The 26320-nt window shown below is 40.7% G+C and overlaps 1 protein-coding gene and 1 long non-coding RNA gene across 4 annotated transcripts in view; one reads left to right on the top strand and one right to left on the bottom strand.

The window, feature by feature from the left end:
* Nucleotides 1–26320, top strand: part of LOC137323535 (uncharacterized) — a 67797-nt gene that overhangs the window by 34624 nt on the left and 6853 nt on the right. Inside the window, exons 3-4 of one of the 2 annotated variants that reach the window (XR_010963381.1) lie at nucleotides 1754–1896; nucleotides 7755–8453. This is a non-coding gene — a long non-coding RNA (uncharacterized lncRNA). Of the gene's footprint in view, nucleotides 1–1753; nucleotides 1897–7754; nucleotides 8454–26320 lie in introns of those variants that run through there. The other variant, XR_010963382.1, reaches the window with a different exon arrangement.
* Nucleotides 13136–26320, bottom strand: part of ptpn4a (protein tyrosine phosphatase non-receptor type 4a) — a 240491-nt gene continuing 227306 nt past the window's right edge. For both annotated transcript variants that reach the window (XM_067987103.1, XM_067987104.1), the window contains 2 exons: nucleotides 24105–24240; nucleotides 13136–18016 (listed from right to left, as the gene is read on the bottom strand). In XM_067987103.1, coding sequence (XP_067843204.1) covers nucleotides 17930–18016; nucleotides 24105–24240 — 223 coding nt within the window. In that variant the 3' untranslated portion in view covers nucleotides 13136–17929. The remainder of the gene's footprint in view (nucleotides 18017–24104; nucleotides 24241–26320) is intronic.

Raw genomic sequence — 26320 nt, 5'->3', positions numbered from 1 at the left:
TGTATATTCAGTGGCCTTTTAGGTGACACCTTTCTGTCTGCTCACTGTGATTGCCTTGGCAACGGGCAGTAATCACCAGGCTTTGTTCTGTGATCTTAAAATGCGAAGGATTCGAAATTGTCTTTTCCACACCGCCTGAGGAAGGGGAAAGCCCCCGAAAGCTTGTGGGATTAAAAATAAAATCGTTGGACTATAACTTGGTGTTGTAAAATTGTTTACAATTGTTAACCCCAGTCCATCACCGGCATCTCCACATCATACTTTTGAAAGTTAATATTGAATCTGCTACTAGCACCCTTTCAGGCAATGCATTCTCACTGTGACAACTCACTGTGTAAAATAAAATTCTCATCTCCCCTCTGGTTCTTTTGCCAATTACCTCAAATCTGTGTCTTCTGGATACCGACCCTTCTCCAAATGTAAACAGTTTCTCTATCACAGTTACCCACGCACAGATTGATTCTGACAGAGCAATGTTCACTTCCACTTCTTTCAAATTGGTGGGGGTACACTCTGACACATAGGCCTGTATATCATGCTCCTGAGTCTAGATCTGCTGGACTTGGCTACACCATTATCTTGTTAGCAGTTTCTTGCCTTCATCCTTAACAACTGACTCCTAAAATTAGACAAGTCCCATTAATGAAAAGATTGAGACAGCCTCACAGATTTCGATCCTTAGCTACAAGAGCTTAACTTTGTGATTTACAAGATGAGAGGCATGCAGAATCTCCTAAGCCAAGCTGACAATCCTTTGGGTAGGACCAAAATCAAACAATGCATTAAAATAGGGAACCGAAGAATTTTACAAGAACACGTTAAATATTTAATTGTGAATATCACCAACTGTAATTTCTAGCCTAAGAAAGATTTGAATGGAGAGAAAGTGAGAGAGGGTGAGAGGAGGTCGAGGTCTATTAAAGAAGATGCATTTTCTTGTATCCTGTCCATGACTTATATTTCAGTCCTTTCTTTAAAACCATGAGCCTCTGCCAACACTGTCGTTGGGTAGGCACCAGAAGGATTAGCCTGGGGGCACTCGTCCTCCAATTTTTCTCCCTCTGTCAAGAAGTCCCTCACTTCCATTTGGCATCTTCCTCATGCAGCTGCCAAAATTGGGAGCTCTCAGCATAGTGAGTGGTGGGGTTGAACTGGAACCCTAATACTGTGGCAAAGCACATTGGTACACCAATGTGCCAATGCCAAACCACCTTTCAGGCTACTTTATTTTATTCCTTATTGGAAATAATTTAGTAAGTGGCATCATTTTAAACAACAACAACTTGCATTTATATAGCACCTTTAACGTAGTAAAACATCCCAAGGAACTTCACAGGAGCATTATTGAACAAAATTTGACACCCAGCCACATAAGGAGATATTCAGATAGGTGACTAAAAGTTTGGTCAAAGAGGTAGGTTTTAAGGAGCGTCTCAAAGGAGGAGAGAGGTAGAGGGGCGGAGAGGTTTAGGAAGGGAATTCCAGAGCTTAGGACTCTGTTTGCAAAGAGGTTTCACCAAAATGTTTAATAATTATTAACCTGTGCTGTGGTTTTTCTTTTGGCAATGTTATATCTTGACTATAAAATCTTATCTATAAAAAGGGGGAGGGCATGATTTTTTTCAGTTAACCTAACACTAGCAAGAATTGTAGTAACATGGCTTTAAGTTGAAAGGAGGATATCATTTTATGAATTAGCATGTTCCAGGTCTTGATTCACTCAAGAAAGTGATGATCATAATTTACATTGTAGGAGATCAATGTGGCAACTAAGCATCAAAACGCTTTGAGGAATAAGACAAGAAGGTATGGAATGACAAAAGGGCCATTCAAGTCATCAAACCAACCCAATGCTACTCCATCATGGATAATACTCAACACATTTAGTCTCCTGAGGTAAGGTTTGGCAAAGTTTCTCTCTGTTCCTTTTTAGATAAATCAAGCAAAAGTCCTGAATATCTTTCCAATATCATACATCTTAGACCAATTGCCTTTTTTAGCAAAACATTTCCATGGGCTCAGGAAGCATCTTGTTCCACACAGCATGACGTTCCCACTATGTATACTTATCCATTGTCTCCCCTGCTCTCCTGAAACTGCTTCCATAGATACCAGCAGCCCTTGCAGTATCTTGCCCAAGTGGCCATTCTTCACGTGTGTGTCCAGACACAAAGTGCTGGCAAGCTGTCCGCAGTCCAGCCTCTATCTGCTACTCGACTGGCAACCAGACACATGCACTTTTCAGCAGTGGTCACCAGTTGGCGATCAAGTGCAGAAACTTTGGGTGATTTTTACCCCCTCCCTAGTTCAGGGGTGTAAAGACCAATTGTAGTGCCCAAAAGCATCAAAGCTGAGAACAGGTAACTCAGACTATCTTCCAGATCTGTATGGCTGAAAACCACACAGTAGTGTATTTACTCACTTGAAAAACTAATAAAGTCCCAATATACATATATTCTGATAAGGATTGTGAGAGTGTTGCAATAGCATGCCAAGGCTTAGATCATTACAAAAAACTTCAACAAAACAAACTGAGAAACCACTAACTCACTTAAATTAAAAGCATCGTCCCTGAAATTGACCACTATTTCATTCGCTTTACTTTGGCAGCATATAGAAGGGAGGAGGTGATTTTATTTCTCTCTTGCCTGGAAAATTTGTTCTTAGTACCAAGAGAAATCTATCCATTGCAAAATGTTCTCAGCTGAGGTCAGTTTTCTCAGCATTTGGTTTATGTTCTCATGCCACTGACCTTTGATTTTCACTCCTGGGCTCTGCGTCTATGATTGGCAGGATCCATGGGGCAAAGAGCAAAGGTCAATGGTGAGTACACAAACTGGCCATGTCTGAAGATAAGCTCTGTTACAGAAACTTGAATACTATCTTAAAGGATGACTCCAAAAAGTCTTTGTGCCAGGTGCCTTGCTTTATTGCTTCTATAGTAGAAAAATATTTTGAGGCACTTATGGAGTATTATGGCTTTAATATATTTATTCTGAGACTGCTACACAACACTGAAATTTAAATTGTGCACGTTTAATTTTTCCTCATTTAAATTCTGCTTGTGTGCACATGTTGGTGTATTCAGTAATGTGAGGTTAGCGCCACCAATAGTAAAGGGCACTGAAAAACCATTATCAGCAGTACACTGCAGATGCAGCAGCCCATCCACACCTCTTGGGGCAGGCCTTCAGGGTATTGCATAGTCACACATGCTCCTTATTAAACACATACCTGCGGCTAAAGAATGGATCAGGATCACTATTCAAAATGAACATTGCAAGGACGTGAGATTTTCTTTTTTCCTTTTCTTTAAATGGTGATTACTGTCGATCACATCATCACACTAAGTTCTACTGGATGAGGAAGATGGATGAAAATACAGTTAAAATGACAAGATTACAACAGCATTCTGCTTTCCTATTGTTTCCTAGTCAGGTTCCCTGATATAACCAATAGTATAAAATAAAAACAGATAATGCTGGAAAACACTCAGCAAGTCCGGCAGCATCTGTGGAGAGAGAAACAGAGTTAATGTTTCAAGTCGATGATCTTTCATCAGAACTCCGTATTATCAATAGTGTATTACCATTTCATAGTATTATAGAATCTTACAGCACAGACACTGGCCATTCAGTCCATCAAATCTGGTTCGATATTTCTCCCCACACCTAATCTAATCCCATTCTCCTGCCTGCTCCTCATACTCTAATATTTCTCTTTTTGAAGCAACTATCTAATTTTTTTTTAAATTGATGGACTCTGCTTGAGTGACAAATTAAAAGAAAAATATGAAGCACTTGATGGCAGTTAGCATCATAGTACTGGATCTGAGTAGCTGCCAGTAAGAAAAGGAAAGCAAATTGGGAAAGAAAAATTGGCAGGAACATAAATAAACATCTCTTCAAAAATGTATTTGGTCCTTTTTGGTACAACTAAAGGGCAACAGCTGGTAATAGTTCAGCCCTGCCCAGAAAAAAAGATTGATGGTGATTTTAAAATTGAATTACAGATTAGTTTGCACTATTTAATGAGCTGTGTGTGTGCTCAACCAATGCCACCAAAACAGATTAATTGGTCATTTATTTCTTTGCTGTTTGTCGGGCCTTGCTGTGTGCAAATTGACGTGCCACACTTGCCTACATAATAACAGTGACAGTACTATCAAAATAACTCATCAGCTGTGACGTGCTTTGAGATGACATGGAAGGCACTATATAAACAATTGTTTGTTTCTTCTTTCTTAGCATAAAGGCAGGCTTCAGTTCATTTTCAAGTTGGAAGACAATCTGTTATTGAGGAAATTGAAAGTAACATTGTAAAGATGTAGCGAATAATCTGACTTCAATAATTTACAAAAAACTACATTTTCTCTGATTCATAGTTTACAGAAAATGCTTTTTGCTCCTAAAGTGTAGTTGCTGTAAACCCATCAGGAAAGAATATTCCTTGTATGTTAACAGCTGAGCTGTGCAACATAAAATCATCGAAATTTACGGCATAGCAGGAAGCCATTCAAGCCTATTGTGTCTGTGCTGGCCGAAAAAGAGCAATCCAGCTTAATCCCACTTTCAAGCTCTTGGTCCACAGCCTTGTAGGTTTACGGCATTTCAAGTGCATATCCAAGTACTTTTTAAATGCGTTGAGGGTTTCTGCCTCTCCCACCCTTTCAGGCAGTGAGTTCCAGACCCTCACCACTCCCTGGGTGAAAAAATTTTCTCCTCAACTCCCCTCTATTCCTTCTACCGATTACTTTAAATCTATGCCTCCTGGTTATTGACCTCTCTGCTAAGGGAAATAGGTCCTTTCTATCCTCTCTATCTAGGCCCCTCATAATTTTATACACCTCAATTAAATCTCCTCTCAGCCTCCTCACAACCCCAGCCTATCCAATCTTTCCTCATAGCTAAAATTCTCCAGTCCTGGCAACATCCTCATAAATCTCCTTGGTACCCTCTCTCGTGCAATCACATCTTTCCTGTAATGTGGTGACCAGAACCGTACACAGTATTCAAGCTGTGGCCTAACGTGTTTTAAACAGTTCTAGCATAGCCTCCCTGCTCTTTCATTCTATGCCTTGGCTAATAAAGGAAAGTATCCCTTATGCCTTATTAACCACCTAATCTACCTGTCCTGCTAACCACCTAATCTACCTGTCTGTGGGCATGCACTCCAAGGTCCCTCTGTTGCTCTCCACTTCTCAGTATCCTCCCATTTATTGTGTATTCCCTTGCCTTGTTTGCCCTCCCCAAATGCATTACCTCACACTTCTCCGGATTGAATTCCATTTGCCATTTTTCTGCCCACCTGACCAGTCCATTGATACCTTCCTGCAGTCTACAGCTTTCCTCCTCACTAATCAACCACACGGCCAATTTTTGTATCATCTGCAAACTTCTTAATCATGCCCCCTACATTTAAGTCTAAATCATTGATATTTATCACTAACAGCAAGGGACTAGTACTGAGCCCTGCGGAACCCCACTGGAAACAGCCTTCCAGTCACAAAAACACCCTCGACCATTACCCTTTGCTTCCCGCCACTGAGCCAATTTTGGATCCAACTAGGCACTTTCCCTAGGATCCCATGGGCTTTTACTTTTCTGACCAGTCTGTCATGTTTGCCATGTTAAAAGCCTTGCTAAAATTCATGTAGACTACATCAAACGTACCACCCTCATCGACCCTCCTTGTAACCGCCTCAAAAAAAATCAATCAAAAGTTAGTCAGACATGACCTTCCCTTAACAAATCCATGCCTACTGTCCTTGATTAATACGTACCTTTCTAAATGACGATTAATACTGTCCCTCAGAATTTTTTCCAATAATTTGCCCATCATCGAGGTTAGGCTGACTGGCCTATAATTACTCTGTCTATCTTTCTCCCTTTTTAAACAATGGTACAACGTTAGCAGTCCTCCAGTACCACGCCTGTAGCCAGGGAGGATTGGAAAATGATGGTCAGAGCCTTCGCTATTTCCTCCCTTGCATCTCTTAGCAGCCTGGGATACATTTCATCTGGGCCTGGCGATTTATCTACTTTCAAAGATGCTAAACCCCTTAATATTTCCTCCATTATGTTTATCCCAGCCAATATTTTACATTCCTCCTCATCTACAATGTCTGCATCGTCCCCCTCTTTTGTGAAGTATTCATTAAGAACCGTACCCACGGCTTCTGCCTCCACACACAGGTTACCTTTTTGGTCTCTAATAGGCCCTACTCTTTCCTTAGTTATCCTCAACATGCCCATACACTGCCTTAATCCTAACCACAGGCTCAGGTTTCCTTTGATCTTTCACAGATCTGAAGCCAGCTCCTTCAGGATGAGAACTATTAATAACTTTCCTTCACTCTCCATTAAAGTTCCTCAAACTTTATCTTGATAGCTTACATATATGTTGCCTCTTTCTATCAACACTTGGTCAGCCGTTGCTCACTCCCGTCTCTCAGCCAGAATGTCGTGAGTTCAAGTCCCACTACAGAGACTTGAGCATATAATCCAGGCTGACTTTCAGTGCAGTACTGAGGGAGTCCTGCACTGTCAAAGGTGCCATCTCCATTCACTACTCTGGACCTGAGTTCACAGTTTCTAGTTTCGAAGTTAGCAGTAGTTTGACTTAGAGGGGTGTTAGCATAGGATGGGGAAGAGACAAAGCCAGTTTAAGGTATCTGTGAATTCTGCACCTAGAGGAAGCCCTCAACTCAAGTGGGCACTCCCAAGGTTTAAATAAACCAGGTCTGTTTTCAAGACTTGGCCAATTTCAAATAACTTTTATCAGTGCCTTCAGTAAAAAAAAATCAACGTAGCCATTCCTACTGACAGAAAATAGTGCATTTTGCCTGGGGTAGAATAGGAAGCACATGAAAATATTGCTTTGGAAAGGAATAGAATGTACTGGGTGGACTCTTGCTCCCCATATCCAGGGCTCAATAAAATTGTACAATTTTTGGTGGAAGAAGAGAAAGAAAAGGTTTTGGGAGCTGATCAGCTAAGGGATGGAAAAGAAAAGGACTTGCATTTATTTAGCACCTTTCACAAGCTCAAAACATCCCAAAGCGCTTTACAGCCAATTAAGTGTAGTCATTACTGTAATGTAGAAACACAACAGCCAATCAATTTTTGCACAAGAAGATCCCACAAACAGCAATGAGAAACATGACCAGATAATCTGTTTTTCTTAAGTGATGGTGGATGAGGGATAAATATTGGCCAGGATACCGGGAGAATTCCCCTGCTGCTCCTCGCATAGACCCATAGGATCTTTTATGTCCACCTAAGTGGGTAGAAAGGGCCTCAGGTTAACATCTCATCTGAAAGACAGCATCTTCCACAGTGCAGCACACACTCAGTACTGCACTGAAGTGTCAGCCTGGATTATGTGCTCAGGTCTCTGGAATTTTTCTTGAACTCACAAAATTGCTACCACTGAGTCAAGGCTGACCAAGTGTTGGTAGAAAGGGCGTACTTTGTCATAAGGTAACTTAAAAGAGCAGAGCCTGCGACATAGAGACTGTACTTATGTTTCTATTATAACTATTGGGTCTGCTCTAGTTCTTTTCTCTGGTTGTGCGTCATTGGTTACTCCTGTAAATAGACTTTGCTCCTCTACAAACTACTTTCAGTAGGGGTCTCAACAGCCATCAGATTAACTCATTTGCTACACATATTACTCCCACTGTGATGCCACTTGCTACAGCTTGATCTACTTTGTACAGCTCCAATAAAAATACCATCTGCTGTTTTTTCCAGAGCAACAACAAAACTGGACTGATGCCAAATGACATTCCTCATTGTGAAGAAGCTGAGGGGCTATCTCAGGCAGTGTATTTGTGAACTGTGCCACAAACTGAGACATAGGTTTGAAAATCAGCTTCAGCTTACAATCACACTCCACTTCCCACAAGATGCTGAGTGGCTGTTTCTGGTTTGGTTAAAAGACTGGAGGTTAGAAGAAACTATTTTACAACAGAGCACTGAGTAGTTGGGACAGACTCTCAGTAAAAGGCTAAGTGTAAACTCCTTTAAAAACTCCCTTCATAAAAACCATCAAAATATAAATGGTCGTAAGTGAACACTAGTACATCTGGCCAACCCAAAGTTCAATAAATATCTGGTTTCTATTGGGAATGGCTCTAATATGACTGCTAAGGATAGGTGAATGTTTCTTGGGGGGTGATGGCAGGGGTGTTGGAGATGTGGGGTGTATTTTTTTGAAATGGAGGTTAACAGGTCAGGGTTACATTGTGGAGATGCGAGCATGGATTAATGTTCTGGATTTTGCATAATTAAAGTCTCTGAACCTAAGGGTTAATTCAAAGCTTTCCCTCACAATATTCAAGCAGAAGATCATGCAAAATACTTTATCCTAAGTATTTATCAATGTTGGTTTATACTAAATCAAAAGCAAAATACTGTGGATGCTGGAAATCTGAAATAAAAACACAAAATGCTGGAAATGTCCACAGATGCTGCCATTATTGGTCTGTACTAATTGTACCTATGCCCATGGTTTCTGCCTCAATGGCTAAAGTGATGAACTGACTATGTGGGGAAATTGATCAAAATCCACAACAGTAAGATGCACATTTTTTCAACACAAAGCTTTTTTTTTAAAAAAACAGAATTTTTAGTTTACTCTCAATGTCAGATAGCTCAAGTTAAAATTCAGATACTGCTGGAAAAAAGAGCATCACTTGGAATTCAACCTTTGTGGTAAACACCATCTCCTCCATCCAAATCTGCTGGCATCCTGCATCTTCTGGTTTGACCCCAGTAACCTGCAGTACAATGCCATTTTGCTGTAAAATAAACACATTTTCAACAAATATTTGATAAGAAGATTTTAAAAAAAAATTGAAGTGTTAGAATCACACGAGTTTAAAACAATGAACCTGTTCAGCCACTTCTTTTAGCACCGGAGGCCGCCAGTCAGCCTATTGTACCTGTGTTGGCTCCCCCATGGAGCTATCTACTCTAAATCCTTTAATGCTTTTCCAATATTTCATCTTTCCTCAAATGTCACGATTGATTCTATTTCAATAACCATTTGTGGTAACCTTTTGCATGAAAAACTTTCATCTAACCTTGCCTTTTATGCTTCTAGTACCAATCATGAGTTTATGTCCCTTTGTTAATCATTCACTGACTGGTGGAAATAATCTTTTACTGTTTACTCATTCAAACCCTTTCATAATTTTGAACACTTCCATTATATTCTTCCCCTTTACCTTCTCTGCTTAAGTGAACACAGGCTAGTCGTTCAAGTCTCTCATCATAACCATATTGCTTTCATACTTGTTGTAACAGGCTGCCATGCTAGTCAACTAGAAAAGACTAAAAAGTACAATGTACTAAACCAACGCAAGAAACTAGCACTAATATTTTTTTAAAATTTATTTGGCCCAGAAAGGATTTTTGGTTAACTTGTATTAAGACATTGCTATGAAGTTAGATTCAGTTCACAAACGGTTAACTCCCAAAAGAGACACAAGCTATCTAGGAAGTTGTTTAGGACAAATTAGTTGGAATACCAGATGAAGCAGTTGTCTCAGAATTGTATATTTTTGGATACCTGATTAATTTGAGACATTGGGGAGTTACACATTTTCAGAGGCATTTGCACTTTTAATATTAGAATGGTTTTTCATTCAAAGGCGCCCAGCTGGGGAATAGCTAAATAATGTAGTTGCCATAGTTCCCATACCTAAATGGCATAATGAGACAGGTTTCTCATTCGAGGTGGTAAATTTGACTGGCGGCCTGGCAAGCCAATCCTTGAAACAGAAAGCGGAGAAATGGGGTCATAGGTCAGTCTTTGTCTGTCTCTTTCTCTCTGGGCAAAGCAATCTCGAGTCAAACAGAGAGATCTCACTTTCTAAGGATACTGCTGGTCACATCAGGGCCTGCTGACTTTTAAACTAAGTTTAGCCCACAATAAAGACAAAAGTTGTGTTGTCTATTATTTTGCTGATATGAGGAGCAATAGGAAATAGGTAAATCTCACTATCAAAACAGTATTTAGTTCATGCAAGTATTTCATATAAATCAGTTTCTTGGTTTACAATCATGATGTGCCTCACTGGAGCGATTTTCAATCTGCCTTCTGAAAAGACAGGAGAACACACTTGCTGGTTCATGTGCAATCAAGAATATCCAGTATAAACAACATTCCCCAGGTCAAAATATCATCACTAGTTATTGAGCAGCAAAAGTACTCTCTAGATTGTAGGGGACACAAGGGGGTCGATTTTAGGATGGCCGAGTGGATGCGTTGGGGGCTCGTAAAATCGGGGAATCCCGGAGCGGGACCGGAGCCCGGCTCCAACCCGCCCCTTCCGGGTTCCCCAGTGACCGTTCGGGTGCGCGCACAGCTCCCGCATGCGGGACTCCCACCGACAATTAAAGTCGGCGGGATGATAATTTAAATACTTACTTACCTAGTTATAGAATCATATCATAGAAGTTTACAACATGGAAACAGGCCCTTCGGCCCAACATGTCCATGTCGCCCAGTTTATACCACTAAGCTAGTCCCAGTTGCCTGCACTTAGAACATAAGAAATTGGAGCAGGAGTAGGCCAATCGGCCCCTCGAGCCTGCTCCGCCATTCAATAAGATCATGGCTGATCTGATCCCAACCACAAATCTAAAGAACACAAGAAGTCGGAGCAGGACCCGGCCACATAGCCCCTGGGCCCTCTCCGCCACCCACAGGGCATTGACCGATCCGAACTCAGCTTCATGTCCAATTTCCTGCCCGCTCCCCATAACCCCTAATTCCCTTTACTTCTAGGATAGAATGGCCCATATCCCTCTATACCCATCTTACCCATGTAACTGTCCAAATGCTTTTTAAAAGACAAAATTGTACCCGCCTCTACTACTGCCTCTGGCAGCTCGTTCCAGACACTCACCACCCTTTGAGTGAAAAAATTGCCCCTCTGGACCCTTTGAGGTACTTGGCAGAACTCTGACAGATTTTGGCAGGGGTGCAATTTTCATGGATCCTCAGCATGTTTCCCGTGCTGTGGGAAACACTCCCTGTTGGAGCAGACATGTTTCAGTCACCAGCCAGTGGATTTTTTGACAGTTGGGGGGAATACCTCATTTATTGCAGCAGCGCACTCTGTCACTTCAAAGTTTTGGCTGCAACACCTTTGTCTTTCCACTCAAAATTATTAATTTATACCCTAAACTCTGCTGTGCAAACACATTTACCTACTTTGCGGACCCCCTCAAACTCACACCGTGAGGATGGGGGGGGCGCCATGGCTGCATTCATCACTTCATCCGAGGACGAGCAACATCACCAGCCTCGCCAGGCACGCCATCCACCTCAGCCACATGGAGCTCCACAACACAGTGCTGCGCCACAGGCACCTGCACAAAATAGTCGTGCAACTACACATACACCCACTGTAGGGTGACCCAATGGGTGGCATCAAGTGTGGGTGTTCATGGAGAACCTCATGAAAGGGACTTATTGCACAAGCCAGTCAAGAATGGCCAAGACGTGGCAGTAGTGGTGACAATATAATATTTAATGTGAGTTAAACCAAAATCAAATATAAATTAAAAAACATGACAAACCCCGTCAAACCCCTTGTGCATCCCCTTTGTGCTCATCAAACCTTTGCCTTACACGTCCTACTACTCATACGTGATGCATCCCCTGTGGCTGCAGCAGAGGTAGTGGCAGGTTGGGTGAGGGTGACCGTGAAAGAGATGCATCTGAGGGTGAGAATGAGACAGAGCCATGAGATTGTATGAGGATTGGGTTGAGTAGTAGTGGTGGGATGAGTACTGGGCAGGGAGGAAGTGCAGGTAAGTTGAGGATGAGGTTTGAGTGAGTGTGAGGAGTGATGTGATAGAGTAGTGTTGGCACTGCAGAAGGAGTTGTGGGGTGGGGGCGGTGATGTGGAAGATGGGAGTGTAGGAGAATGAGTAAGTGTGCTCACTTTGGCTGACCTAGTTAGGTCACTGAAGCGCTTCCTGCACTGTATCCAGGTGCGGGACATGTTGCTGGTGCTGCTGACCTCCTCTGCCACCTCGAGCCAGGCCTTCTTGGTGGCAGATGCAGGCGACTTTCTCCCGTCCACCGGGTAGATCTCTCTCCTCCTCCTCACCCCATCCAGTAAGACCTGGAGCGAGGCATCATTAAACCTGGGAGCAGCCTTTCCTCTGGGCTGCTCCATGCTGTAATTTTGGCTACTGCTGCAGGAGCAGCATTGGAGGACTGCCCCTTTAAATAGGGCTCCTCCAGCTGACAGCCTGTGATTCGGGTGCACAGTCCGCCCACTGCGCAGGTTTCCAACGGGAAACCCGGAAGCCAAGGTAAGTGGCTTCAATTTACTCAAGATCGCGTGGGGAACCCACCGATTTTACTGGGCGGGTTACCCACTCGTCCAATCGACCCCCCGCTGTCAACCCGCCTCCCTGGTAATATCGGGGCCAAGGTCTCTTTATGGGAGTAACCAATGACACAGAACCAGAGATCATCTAAAGCAGACCCAATCTTTGTAACAGAAACATAAGGGTACAGTCTCCATGTCACAGGTTCTGTTCTTTTAACTTTTGCCTACTGACAAAGCTCTTGAACTGTTGAAAGCTCAAGTGTTGAGTGGTGCAGTCAAATACATCATACATTGAACTGGAACAGATCAAATTCCCGTAGATTATTCTCACAAGTAGTTCTATTTATGCCTAAATTTCTAGAAGTGGAAGCATTGCATCGTTTCAATGTCTGAAGATGACTACAAAAGTAAAAGTAGAGGTTAATTATAACTTCCTCTAAAAGTGGCCTCTATACCAGGATGCTTCCTTGAATAGTTAATACAAGGCCCTTCACGTTCTAGTTCCCTATAAGAACAGACAGATAACCAATATATCCGCACCAGAATGTACATTTCCAGTCATGTCATGCTATTGTTCAATATTTCAATTTGTTTTAAAACTAATTGAAACTCCTTTAGCAAACTATGGCACACTCTACATGGCTGCTAAACTGTAGCCTTTCTCTTCTTCCCCCTTTCTCAAATTATCCACCATGTGGAAAGAACAGACACAGGTATTAGCCAGCTGAAACAAAATAGCAACAAAACTGCAGATTGCTGTTAAAACCAAGTTTTTACTGTTATAAACAAAGCATAAGATTAACTGTACATGCTGTAAATGGGTTCACTATGTACAGATTAAATCAAACCTCATTAAAATGTACAGAAAAATATTTCTTGAATCATGAATCCAAGTACCAGCTAAAACTGAAATTTTAATAGCGAAACAAAATATTTACAAAATTACTAAGTTTAAGTACAAATAAACTCACAGGTGCTACACTTTAAATTACGTAAGCACATTTTCTTTATTTTTTAACAGAGCAATTAAGAGCCACAAGTAAACTATTAAGTTTGTACCTAAACGAGACAATTCTGCTCAAGTGAAATTAAATACATATCCACGAAAAAATTTAGAAGGGAGCGAGTCATACACAGAATATTTGTAATTCCCCCCCACCCACCAGAGATTGATCACTTGTACGATGTTGGTACTGCATCGGTCAACCCTTTAACTGCTGATCTCCCATGAGCAAGTGTTATTTGTTGGGTATCAGCAACAAATGCATCATTAGCTACTTCTAATTGAAAATTGAAATGAATAAGGCCTTCTTAAAGCATACAGTAAGAAACTGTAAAAGCTTCAACTCCTTTTCACATTTTTTCCAGTGTCGATAAAATTCAAGTGAAGGCAAAAAAGCCAATGAAAAGGAAAACAAGCATTCCTTAATTAAATCTGTACAGTACCAACAGTACTTATAGGCAGTTTGAAAGCAGCAAAAAAATCAAATTAAATCAGTCATAAAAATTGCAATTAGAAGATCTTTACTGAAGAGATTATAAAAACGTGTACAGTTCAGATTGCAGGATCAGGCACAAGGTTTTGCTTTCATTTAGAAAAAAAGCATATAATTGACAGCATCATTATGCATACTTGTTACAATATCGCTAATCTGCAGCTTTATCACAATTGGTCATCTTGAGTTTGTATTTTTTTAAAAATACAACATTTTTGAAGGTCAAAGATTAAGCATAATAAAATCAAATAAATTAATTATGTATTTATGAGATGTAAAACAGACCCAGAAAGTATTCTTTCCCCTTCCCTTTTTAGGTACTTTGGACTGTTTTGTCTAAACTGTAGGACAACAAATCACAGCAGTCGGAATGACTCAAACTTTATTTTTTGTAATCTGTCACAATGGGAAAAGCTGCCCTTAATAATTTACTTAAACCATTCCTTATGTATGTATTCAATATCGAGCAGCATCATTAGTCTTTGCTATAACTTTAAACTTCCTAATCAGGAGCTCTAAGAGCAAGTTTCAAATAAATCATTCTCAAATTGATGAAACTCAAATAGCCCATTCTAGTAAATAAATTGTTCACAATGGTAAGAGACTCGTTCATTTTAAACTCTGCACTAGAGATTCCTCCCTCCCTTGTTATTTTCTTACTTCATACGTAGGGGCCCGGGCATGGGCGAATTAAGCGATCCTATCTTTATAGATCTTGCTTTGCTAAGATGTAATACTCTTAAAGGTTCTGCTACTAAAAAACTTCAACACGAACTAAACTTCAGATTAGTTCTGTAATATATTGTATTTTTCAAAAAAAATCTTAAAAATATACATTAACCTTGTGCCCAATCAAATGGCCTGATCTACAGCTGCAATTACAGTATTTAGAATAAAGGGCAGAAACCAGAAGGGATTTTGAGCAGAAAAATTGGTGGTGAATACTGGTTGATGGGCATCACTGCCCCCAAATTATGCTGAAATGACACAAAACTTTCAAACCACGCTGAAATATTTCTAATATTAGCTGTGAGAACCCTAGAATTTGGATGTTGGATGCAGTCCCGAAATTATAGACTACCTCCTTTTAGTATCAAATATTAAATAATAAGTGTAGATAGTAGCTTAGCCAGATGCGCTTTTTAAAAAAAACTTCCTTAGATCTAACAGCCCAATCCAAAGATAAATCAAATCAATTCAACCAGTGTGCATTCTTATAAGCTCCATACTCAAAGCAGACACATTTAGGCTTAGCTTCTATGTATGAAATCAAATCACTTGATAATTCAGTCAGTAGTATATTGTAATATAAAGTGCCCTTAATATGACTTCAGAAAAGGAAATTTGTAAATTACTTCCAAATTTCTAAACAAAATGGAAAACAATCCAAACACTAAACCTGCATAATTACAGTCAGTAAGCAATAGAGAAATCAACCTGTACAGCATGTATTGGCACTGAACTGACAGTTTCAATAGTATTGCTCTTATTTACAATTTAAACACTTTTTAAACCTGCAAAAATTTTTTAAAATGGAAATGTTACAAACTTTTTAATTTTTAATTTTTTTTATACAAATGGTATGAAAAATATTTATCCTTAAAATCCAACAGTCATTACTCTACCGCTTGCAATTTTGCATGGTTGATAGATACATTCACGTTCATTATACAGCATGACAAAGAATAAAACGGACTAATTCACATGCCTCCTTCCTTAAGGTAAATCTAATAAAAATAACACTGCAGTTATGCACAACCAAGGAGACCAAAGGAAACAAAAGGGAAGTAAATGAGGTTCATTACTACCATTTGTTGGTTGTGCGTAGCTTAACCCTTTGTTCTCACCATCCCAATTGTTTACTTGCTTCTCCAATCCTGACCAGGCAAATGGGATTGCATTGCTGAGATGGTATGAATGGCACTCAACTTGACAGCATTATTTACAGCTGCACAGGGTACAACACGTTAATACACACGAGTACAGATGTGCAGATATTTAGACAGGGATAAATTAAACAGTCACTCATCCATTTTTATTCTCTGGCAAAAGTTTGGTTTCAATGGGATTCATACTGTTCACAGAGTATGCTTTTAGAGGTCCCAATCTCCTCTGGATCCTGCAGAGTCAAAAATATATATTCATTTTTCATTTTTTTTAAAAAAAACATCTAAGTGTCTTACTTTTTACTTTATGCCATAAAGGTTTTTTTTTTAAAACTAAAGCATTGTGTGCAAGATTTAACAATGTGAGAAAAGTAGTGGCGTGTTGAATTAATCTAAACTATTAACAATTTCTGTTAAATGTCTTCCTAATTCTGTGCAGAAACACATATCACATCAGTTATTAACACAGGGTTCCAGTATCATAAAACTAACATTTTGTGCCGATCTTTCATATCCTATCATATATATTTCCATATTTTTCCAAAAGTTTCATTTTAATTGTTCACAGGCAGCATATTTTTGCTATTCGCTGTGCCTGACAATATCAATATTTTCTTTCTCCACTACCTGAAGCTCCCGCCTCCAAAAAAGGCATGATTAGGATGTGTGCAGTGAGACTATGTTTATCGATACTAACAAATGGAGTCAAGAGCTCTGCAAGTGATTACTGGATTATTGGCCAGCAAAACTGTAACATCCATCAGCATTTCATAAATTAGCTGTTAAATTTACAATCTCTATTTGTGCTTTGTACCTTTCAGTACTTCGATTTAGTGTCTTACTATAAAAATGATCCTACAGCACCTCTCCTGTGCAGTTCTTTGGGTGCAAGACTAGTGCTGATAACTGAAGTAAAATTAAAATGGCACACAGTAAGGCAAGCTTATATGTGGCATAGGGGAGGTGTGCATCCATCATGAAGTGCCTAGGAAACAAATTATTAAGAAAAACTGCAGGCACACACCTTTCCCCATGGCATGGCTCCCTGCAGGATCAGACCTGTGGAGAAGGAGAGCTTAATATATTTGGTGACCCTTAAAGACAACAGTCAGGTAAAATTTCACCACCTGGGCTGGATAGGAACTCAAGTCTTTGGAGTAGATTGTCCTAGCCAATGTGTAATGTAGCTAACCAGTAACCAGCACCCAGATTCTAATATCCTGCTAGGAAATGGGTGGTTATGGCTAAATTTCTTAATATAGTTATTTACATTTTAGGCTCTAATGCTTGGTGAAGCCCAGAAATCTCTGTAGATGTTACTGTTGATTGGACTTCACTGAGGAAATTAACATCTACTTTCTCTGCAAATGATCTTTTAAACAAAAAAAAGATTTCTTGCTGTCCATACTAATTTAGAAACACTGGCACATAAGTGCAGAAAAAAGTAAGATCTTTGATCAGGGAACAGAGGAGAATATGTACTGAGTGACTGCTGTAGGTTCATCATAGGTTAAACAGCTGCACATCAAAATCTGAAAGTGAGACAATTTGGGTCAATTTGACTAATAAGTGCTCACTGAATCTTAATTTTGATTATATTCTACATTAAAGGACACAATCTAGGGATGCGAGTTTTATCTGTACGTTATTTAAAGGCAGCGTGAAAACACTTGTTAATAAAAACAAACTAATTCCACTGCAGCGCACACTTTCACTTTCAAGTTCATGGATGCCTCCGTAAAGGATCAAGTAAAGGTGGTTAAGCAAATCTCATGAACAGAAAATGTACAATGTTAAAGGTGGTCCTTTTGAATAAACTCCCTCAGTTAAACCAGCAAGGAAGAGGACAAATTCATAGGCAGGTGAGGGAAAAGTCATGTAGGTAGTTCTCCCTTTTGGCACTACAGAGGAATCCAAAAGCTGACAATTTCCCTGAACAAAACCAGAGCAGAGGACTGAGGGCAACTGTGATCATCATAATTGTCGTCAGTATAGTCACACACGCAGAAACTATTATTTTTTTTGAACATAAAGTGCAACAGTGCTTAGGTTCTCATAGTCCATGCTCCAGTTTGCCGATCTTCCAATCCTCAAACTCACATCAGGGCAGCATGTTGTGCAAGCACATTATGACACTGAACGCCCCTAGCAAACCAGTTTCAACAACAAGCAAAGGCCTTATCCTTAGGCTAATTGTACAGTGTTGACTGCAATGGTTTCACAATGCCTTCTTCGTAGACCCTCATAATAGCTTCACAAACAAACTTGTATTGACTCTGCGGGAATAAAGGAAGGAAGGAAAAGTTTAGTTGCTTATTTTCAACAATTCACACTCAACAGAATGCAATCCATTTCATACAAGTCTATGACAAAAGGTTCATATTTCATTGTTAAATGACACCATTGCTCTAATTCAGTAACTTGTACAGCAGAATCTGTGAACTGGTGCAAACTTCCCAGAATACGAGACTCTAGAACAACTAAATTAAAGTAATAAGCTCAATTAGCTATTAGCAAGGCTCAAATGTAGCAGTGTGGGCCATAAAAGGAGGAGGATCAAGAGCATAAAGATTCTGCAGGTAAATGCACTTAAATCCAGGATGACAATTCAATATAATACTGCAAAATAGAATGTTTCCAGTCAGGTTTCCGACCTTGCCTGAGCAAGAATTGGTTCTAATCAGTTACAAATGACATCCTCAATGATAGTGATGCATTGTACCTCCATGATCTCTCTGCAGGCAGTTACAAGATTGCCTATACCATCCTCCTCCAATGCCTCTCTCCTCTGTTGTCCTTGTTTGGTTCCATTCTTACCGGCTTCTCTTCCCGCCTATTATCTACGGAGTCCCCCAACAATCTATCCTTTCCCCCTCCTCTTCCTCATCCACATGCTGCCTCTTGGCAACATCATCTGTAGAGTTGGGGGTCAGGTTCCATATGTATGCTGAGGACATCCAGTTCTACTTCTCCACCACCTCTTGTGACCCTCCCATTGTCTCTGTGTTGTCAGATTGCTTGACTGACATCTAGTCTTGGATGAGTCACAATTTCTTGCAGCTAAACACTGGGGAGACCAAAACCATAGTCTTCAGCCTCCACAACAAACTCTGTACCCTTGCCACCAATATCATCCCATCCCTGACCACTGTCTCAAGCTGAGCCAGGCTGTTTGCAACCTCGGTGTTCTTTTTGACCCTGAGCTGAGTTTGTAACCTCTTCCAACCCTACAACTCCCTCCACCCTCCTCTGATGCTGAAGTCTTGTGCATCCCCTCCCCACCCTTTCTCCCCACCAGTGGTGGCTGTGCTTCAGCTCTCTACACCCAATGTTCTGGAAATCCCTGTGTAAATGCCTCTGCCTCTCCACCTTCTCCTCCCCCTTTAAGACACTCCTTAAAACCCCCCTCTTCGACCAAGCTTTCGGTCAACCATCCTAATATCTCCTTCTTTGGCTCGGTGTTCATCGTTCCTTACACCTTGGTGAAGTGCCTTGGTACATTTTATTGATATTAAAGACACTATATAAATGCAAGTTGTTGTTGCTAAACTCTTACACTCTCCTTTCTCTATGATGGCTTGCCTTCCAGAATGCCACCTTGAACTTTTGTCGAGGAGGGCGGGCAGGTATGTCACTTCGCCCAGGTAAAAAGAAAATACATTTTTTTTGACTGTTCAAAAGACAGCACTCATTTTGGGCTCCCTTCATATTCCTCTAAGGAGGTGTCCCATATTGTGGTACAAGGAAACTAACACAATTTATCATAAATGTGAAAGACTGAACGTAAGTTAGCACTGGTGTTGGAATTCAGCAAACAACTATAATCAACTGTCAAAATTAAGATTGGAGGATGAGTTAATGTGTGCATACAGCTTGTAGATCACCAGATGGCAGTCTCACCCATGTTAGCTCTACATACATGTTAAATAAAGACTATGTTAGAAGACTGTTCAGAGGAGTACTTTGTACTCCTTGACCTTGTAGTTTTCAGTGGTAATTCTCTGCCTCAAAAGGACTGACTTTTGGCAACTCAGGCTGGTCCCAGATGTCAACTGCTAGGTTTTTTTCTCTGCAATTGCTCCCTGTCAATTCTACAATTCATATCCTTGAAACAGCTCCCTGGAAGGAACACTGACTGCTGTAAATAGGAAAAGTCGCCTCACTTCTTTTTCCATATACAGACTTTTTTTTTGAGGCTGAGGAGGTGGAAAAAGAGAAGGAAAAGTACTTGCAGATGCTCTATCTTTTCATTTTTTTCTAAAAGAATAAAATGCAGACATCATGTTTTCTTCTGCTCTATCTGGAGTCCCATTAAGGTATAACAAAATTTCTCTGTTCTTACAATCCAATTACAGTCTGCTGACAGAACACTAATATCCAAACAGAAAAAGGTCTAGTACAAATACACATATCCAAACTAAGCACAATTCCAAATGTTCTAGGAAACCTGATTCAGGTACAAATCTGAGCATTGAACAGTTTGGCAAACTGGATTGGCACTAATTAGGGCAGAATTGTACTTAAAATGCAGATAATATATAGTCTAAACCTGCTTATTTGAGGGTATGGCAGAGAACAACCCACAATTCCACACTTTGTGGAAAAGGTGCCCAGTGTCATAGTATCGTAGTAGTATCACAGCACAGGAGCCAGGAGGTGGCCATTCGGCCCATCGTGCCTGTGGCGGCTCTTTGAAAGAGCTATCCAAATTAGTCCCACTCCCCTGCTCTTTCCCATTGCCTTGTAAATTTTTTCCCTTCAAGTATTTATCCAATTCCCTTTTGAGAGTTATTATTGAATCTGCTTCTACCACCCTTTCAGGCAGTGCATTCCAGATCATAACAACTCTCTGCGTTAAAAAAAAGTTTCCTTGTATCGCCTTTGGCTCTTTTGCCGATCACCTTAAGTCTGAGTCGTCTGGTTACCAACTCTTATGCCACTGGAAACAGTTTCTCCTTATTTACTCTATCAAAACCATTCATGATTTTGAACACCTCTATCAAATCTGCCCTTAACCTTCTCTGTTCTAAGGAGAACACAACCAGCTTCTCCAGTTTCTCCACACAACTGAAGTCCCGCATCCCTGGTACAATTCTAGTAAATCTCTTCTGCACCCTCGCTAAGGCCTTGACATTCTTCCTAAAGCATGTTGCTCAGAATTGAACACAATACTCCAGCTGAGGCCTAACCAGTATTTTATAAAGGTTTAGCAAGACTTCCTTGCTTTGTACTCTATGCCTCTATTAATAAAGCTCAGAATCCCATATGCTTTTTTAAACAGCCTTCTCAACTTGTCCTGCTATCTTCAAGAATTTGTGTACATATACCCCCATGTGTCTCTGTTCCTGCACTCCTTTTAAAATTGTATCATTTAGTTAATATTGCCTCTTCTCATTCTTCCTACCAAAATGCATCACTTCACACTTCTCTGCGTTAAACTTCATCTGCCATGTATCTTCCCATTTCACCAGTCTGACTATGTCCTCCTGAAGTCTGTTACTATCCTCCACATCATTTACTACATTTCCAAGTTTCGAGTCATCTGCAAACTTTGAAATTATACCCTGTATACCTAAGTCCAGGTCATTAATATATATCAAAAAGAGCAGTGGTCCTGGGAACACCACTGTATACTTCCTTCCAGTCTGAAAAACAACCGTTCACCACTACTCTCTGCTTTCCGTCCCATAGCCAATTTTGTATCCACGCTGCCACTGTCCCTTTAATGCCATGGGCTTTAATTTTGCTAACAAGTCTATTACATGGTACTTCATCAAATGCCTTTTGAAAGTCCATATACACAACATCAACCGCACTACCCTCATCAACCCTCTCCATTACTTCAAAGAACTTAATCAAGTTAGTCAAGCTCAAATTTCCTTTAACAAATCCGTGCTGACTTTCATTTATTAACCCATACTTTTCCAAGTGCCAATTAGTTTTGTCCCGGATTATTGTCTCAAAGTTTCCCCACCACCGTTAGGCTGACCGGCCTATAATTGCTGGGTTTATCCATCTCCCCTTTGGGAGTGTAGGAAAGAAATATCGTACTGGTACAGTAGGAGGACGTCATTTGAGGGTCAGTTTAGGGAAATTGTTGAGACATGAAGGGAGCAGCTTTACTTGGACTCGGTCAACGCTATAACCTAACCTGGAAGCTCTCAATTATGGACTTCATAGAAAAAAATTCCACTCCCCAGCACCAACATCACTCACCTTGCTGAGCAAAAGTTAAAAACATAAAGCAATGACCAAACCACACCCCCTGCTCAATGGTAAATATGGCACTGAGTCATAAAGAACAGGAAGGTCCCAGATTTGTTTTTTTTTTAAAAACACATTTGTTCCTGGGACGTGGGAAACATTGGTAAAGCTGACATATTACCAACAAAAAATAACTATATATATATATATATATATACACACACATACACATATATATAGATGATTGCTTAGCATAAAGAATAAATTAAAAGGAAAATGCAATTTATGCAGTTCAATGCTATATTAAACCACATATGTGGGTAGAACAGCAACGCCTGCTTTTCCAAAGACTATTTTAAGAATCTCAATAAGAGACTAGTGCATGCACTGAAACCATCACTTTGGCCTTCTATGCAATGATTTGCATACCTCAACCACAAATTTAGTTTCAGTCATCCAACTTGCATCCGCTTAATCTCTGGACCCAATTCATCACCACCAGAACAAATAACTAATGACTAAGCTTTCAATCCAATCTTCTCTTCCCTCTTCCCCCTCCCCACCATTATTCTTTGTTCCCACACCTAACTCTCATTCCCTCAACTCTTTTGTACCTTTCTTCTGTATTTTAGGTGGCACAACAAGGTTCAACTATAAAAAGGACTGGTGTCTTACACAATTTACCCTAGCGGGTGCTGGAAGCACTGTCCTACTGTATTGAGGGGCAGCAAATTTCTCCCATCCTAATGTATGTCCCAGCAATACTGGTTCAGCAAGTGATGGTTAACTTCTTTTAAACTTCTATATGCACGGCACAATCAACCTGTATTGCTCTACAGTCCCTGCTAGAGGAAAATTCATTAACAAGATCTGGGAATATACCAGCCTTTTGGTTCAAGAAGAGAGTGTGGATCACGTCAAAAATCAAAGTATTTAACATCCAGGTTACAAGTTTATCAGTATACAAACACACAAGGAATGGCCTGCACCTTACACAACAGCGAAAGCAAATAACAGCCTCAGCACAAAATTCCACTATGTTTGAACAGTGAACAAAAGGTTTTAACATCGAGGTAATAAGTTACTGTTCCAGTAAAGAAAGTTTACTGAAGTGCACGCCAACAAGTAATTGGCTGCCAAAATTCATTTTTTTCCAAAAGGAATACTAAGGACAATAAAATGACTTGTCAAGTTTGAAGTAAGTACAAAAATCAGTTATGGTTTTCAAGCTGTAAAATCACTTATTATAAATTTGTCTACTTGCAAGATGAAATTAGGAGGGCAGTTTGAAAGTATAATTGGTCTTTGTCTCCTAATTTCTATTTTAACAATTCCTGTTGGAGGGAATCATATATAGACACTGAGCAAGAACAGAACGGTCTTCAGCTGTGATGCCTCTCTATGGGCAAGTAGCTCTTCATCAAACAGCGTCTAGCCTCACACAAGAAATGGCCACTTGGACGGGCTATGGGAATACTGCTCATACCTGTAGATTCATGCCCTAGCGCTCATTACTGCTTTAAGATAATGAAACGGGGTGGGAAAATTCTGTTGAACTGATATAATGTTAGTTTTCAGGAAAGGACGGGTAATGATTCTATTGGCGCAAAGGGATTAATTGTGTTGATGAATTGGTCCTAATTGTGTTGATGAATTGGTGAATGAAAGTTTGAGGTTGAGATGGCTATTTATGTTATTCCATTAGAGTGGGACAATGAAGGCCACATGATTAGTCAGAGGGGAGGGAGAGAAAATTAATGGGTGTCCAGTGGGCACTCTCATGGAGGGTTATAAACAGGCATTAGCAGAAGTCTGACTGCTTGTTTGAATTCCTGGGTGGAGAATTGTGTTTAGCATGGGGAAAATACATCATTTATCTAAAAACAGCCCGCTAAATGAAGATCACAAGTGACATAATCAGGGGAATTGAACAGTCAATGCTGGTTGTAAACACGAGCCACCATTTGAATCCCTGTAGTGCAACAGTACCATGTTCTACACTAAAATCCAAGTGATGATTATCTAACTACAAACTGTGAAGTACTCATTTTCTGCCGTGCACCAACTCAACCAGAACTGATGAAAGAACCATCTGAACCCACTTCCTGAATTCAATACCTCACAGTGATGGTAGGTGAAAAAAAAGTAATCAATACTCACTGGTGTTTGAATCATCATGGCTCTCTGGTCTCGCATTGTTCTCACAATGTCCAATGGATAAACTGGCTGATTGCACTCGATTAGACACATTGCTGTCTCCATAGTAATAAGAACTCCAGTCCGACCTATCCCAGCACTGCAAAACACATAGTGAACTGAAAATAAGATGTGTTGGAATTCGTATCCTGATCAAAGGCTTCACTCTTTTCAATGATAAATTTTTTTAATATAGCATGCACCAGTATTGAACACCGTAACTGGAAAAATTTATTGTGCTATCAAAAGAAACCAGTGAACAATTTTTCTTCAAATATTACAATACTAATACGCCATTTTTACATTTTGGTCAAGTGCTTATTAAAAGAAATGGGAATTACATACCTAAACAACTTCAATAGCAAATACTGACTATCCATCATCTTCAGTTTAACAACAACCTTTCTCCCCCCTTAGCCCCCACAGATTTTTTCATCTAAGTGCAGTGATTTATGCAAGCATAAAGTTTCAAAGGCACCAGCAACCCAAATGGCCAATCATCATGTGTGCATCGAGCCAGTGAGGGTTGGCATATTATTAGGCCATGAAGAGCACCACAGGAGAGCCCAATCCTGTTCTCACTTGAATTCCACATATGCAGACTTTCAGCAGCGATCAATGGATAGCAATCAGCAATGGAAACCCTGGCTATTTTCCCCTTATGTTAGAGGGGATCTTCCTTGTCTGCACATTTTCTGCACCTCCTGTCCCGAAGGCACTGACTCGTGGTACAGTCCCAAAGTGCATTCCACAGCCCCACCACACTGTGCAAAAACACACGTTATTGCTGTTTTCTGTCTTAAATCTCTTACATTTAATCTTATATCTATGTCCCCTCATACTGGACTCTTCAATCACTGGGAACAGTCCATGTCTATCTACTCTGTCGCATCCCTTCATAATTGTAAACACCTCTATCAAATCACACCTTAATTTCCTCTATTCTAATGAAAACAGCCCCAATTTTTCCAAGTCTTTTTTCATATATGTATTTCTTCATACCAGATAGTATCTTAGTGAACCTGTACTGTAAACCTGTCCATTGCTTTGACATCTTTCCTACAGTGTGGAGCTCAAAACTGCACACAGTACTCCAACTGTAGTCTTAATGTTTTATATAGATTCATTATTATATTTTGACTTTTATATTATATACCTCTTGTGATAAAATCCAATATTTCATTTGTTTTTTATGGCCTTGCAGAATGGGCATGTAATTGGCAAATAAATTTCAATAAGTGTGAGGTGGTGCATTTTGGTAGGAAGAATAAGGAGGCCACATACTGCTTGGATAATAAGAGCCTAAACGGGATAGAGGAGCAAAGGGATCTAGGGATACAGATACACAAATCACAAAGTAGTGATGCAGGTTAATAAGGCCATAAAAAGGCAAATCAAGCATAAGGGCTCATTTCTAGAGGGATAGAATTGAAAAGCAAAGAAGTTATGTTAAACTTGAACAAAGCCTTGGTTAAACCACACTTGGACTACTGTGCAAAGTTCTCATCTCCATATAATAGAAAGGATGTAGAGGCATTGGAGAGGGTGCAAAAAAGATTCACAAGGATGATACCAGAACTGAGAGGATATCCTTATCAGGAAAGGCTGAACAGGCTGGGGGTCTTTTCTCTAGAAAGGAGAGCCCGAGAGGTGAGCGCAGTGCGAAAGGAGAGCCCGAGAGGTGAGCGCAGTGCGAAAGGAGAGCCCGAGAGGTGAGCGCAGTGCGAAAGGAGAGCCCGAGAGGTGAGCGCAGTGCGAAAGGAGAGCCCGAGAGGTGAGCGCAGTGCGAAAGGAGAGCCCGAGAGGTGAGCGCAGTGCGAAAGGAGAGCCCGAGAGGTGAGCGCAGTGCGAAAGGAGAGCCCGAGAGGTGAGCGCAGTGCGAAAGGAGAGCCCGAGAGGTGAGCGCAGTGCGAAAGGAGAGCCCGAGAGGTGAGCGCAGTGCGAAAGGAGAGCCCGAGAGGTGAGCGCAGTGCGAAAGGAGAGCCCGAGAGGTGAGCGCAGTGCGAAAGGAGAGCCCGAGAGGTGAGCGCAGTGCGAAAGGAGAGCCCGAGAGGTGAGCGCAGTGCGAAAGGAGAGCCCGAGAGGTGAGCGCAGTGCGAAAGGAGAGCCCGAGAGGTGAGCGCAGTGCGAAAGGAGAGCCCGAGAGGTGAGCGCAGTGCGAAAGGAGAGCCCGAGAGGTG

This window comes from Heptranchias perlo, chromosome 7 (assembly GCF_035084215.1).
Source record: "Heptranchias perlo isolate sHepPer1 chromosome 7, sHepPer1.hap1, whole genome shotgun sequence".
In the NCBI taxonomy this organism is placed as follows: domain Eukaryota; kingdom Metazoa; phylum Chordata; class Chondrichthyes; order Hexanchiformes; family Hexanchidae; genus Heptranchias; species Heptranchias perlo.
This window is presented reverse-complemented; position numbering and strand designations above follow the sequence as displayed.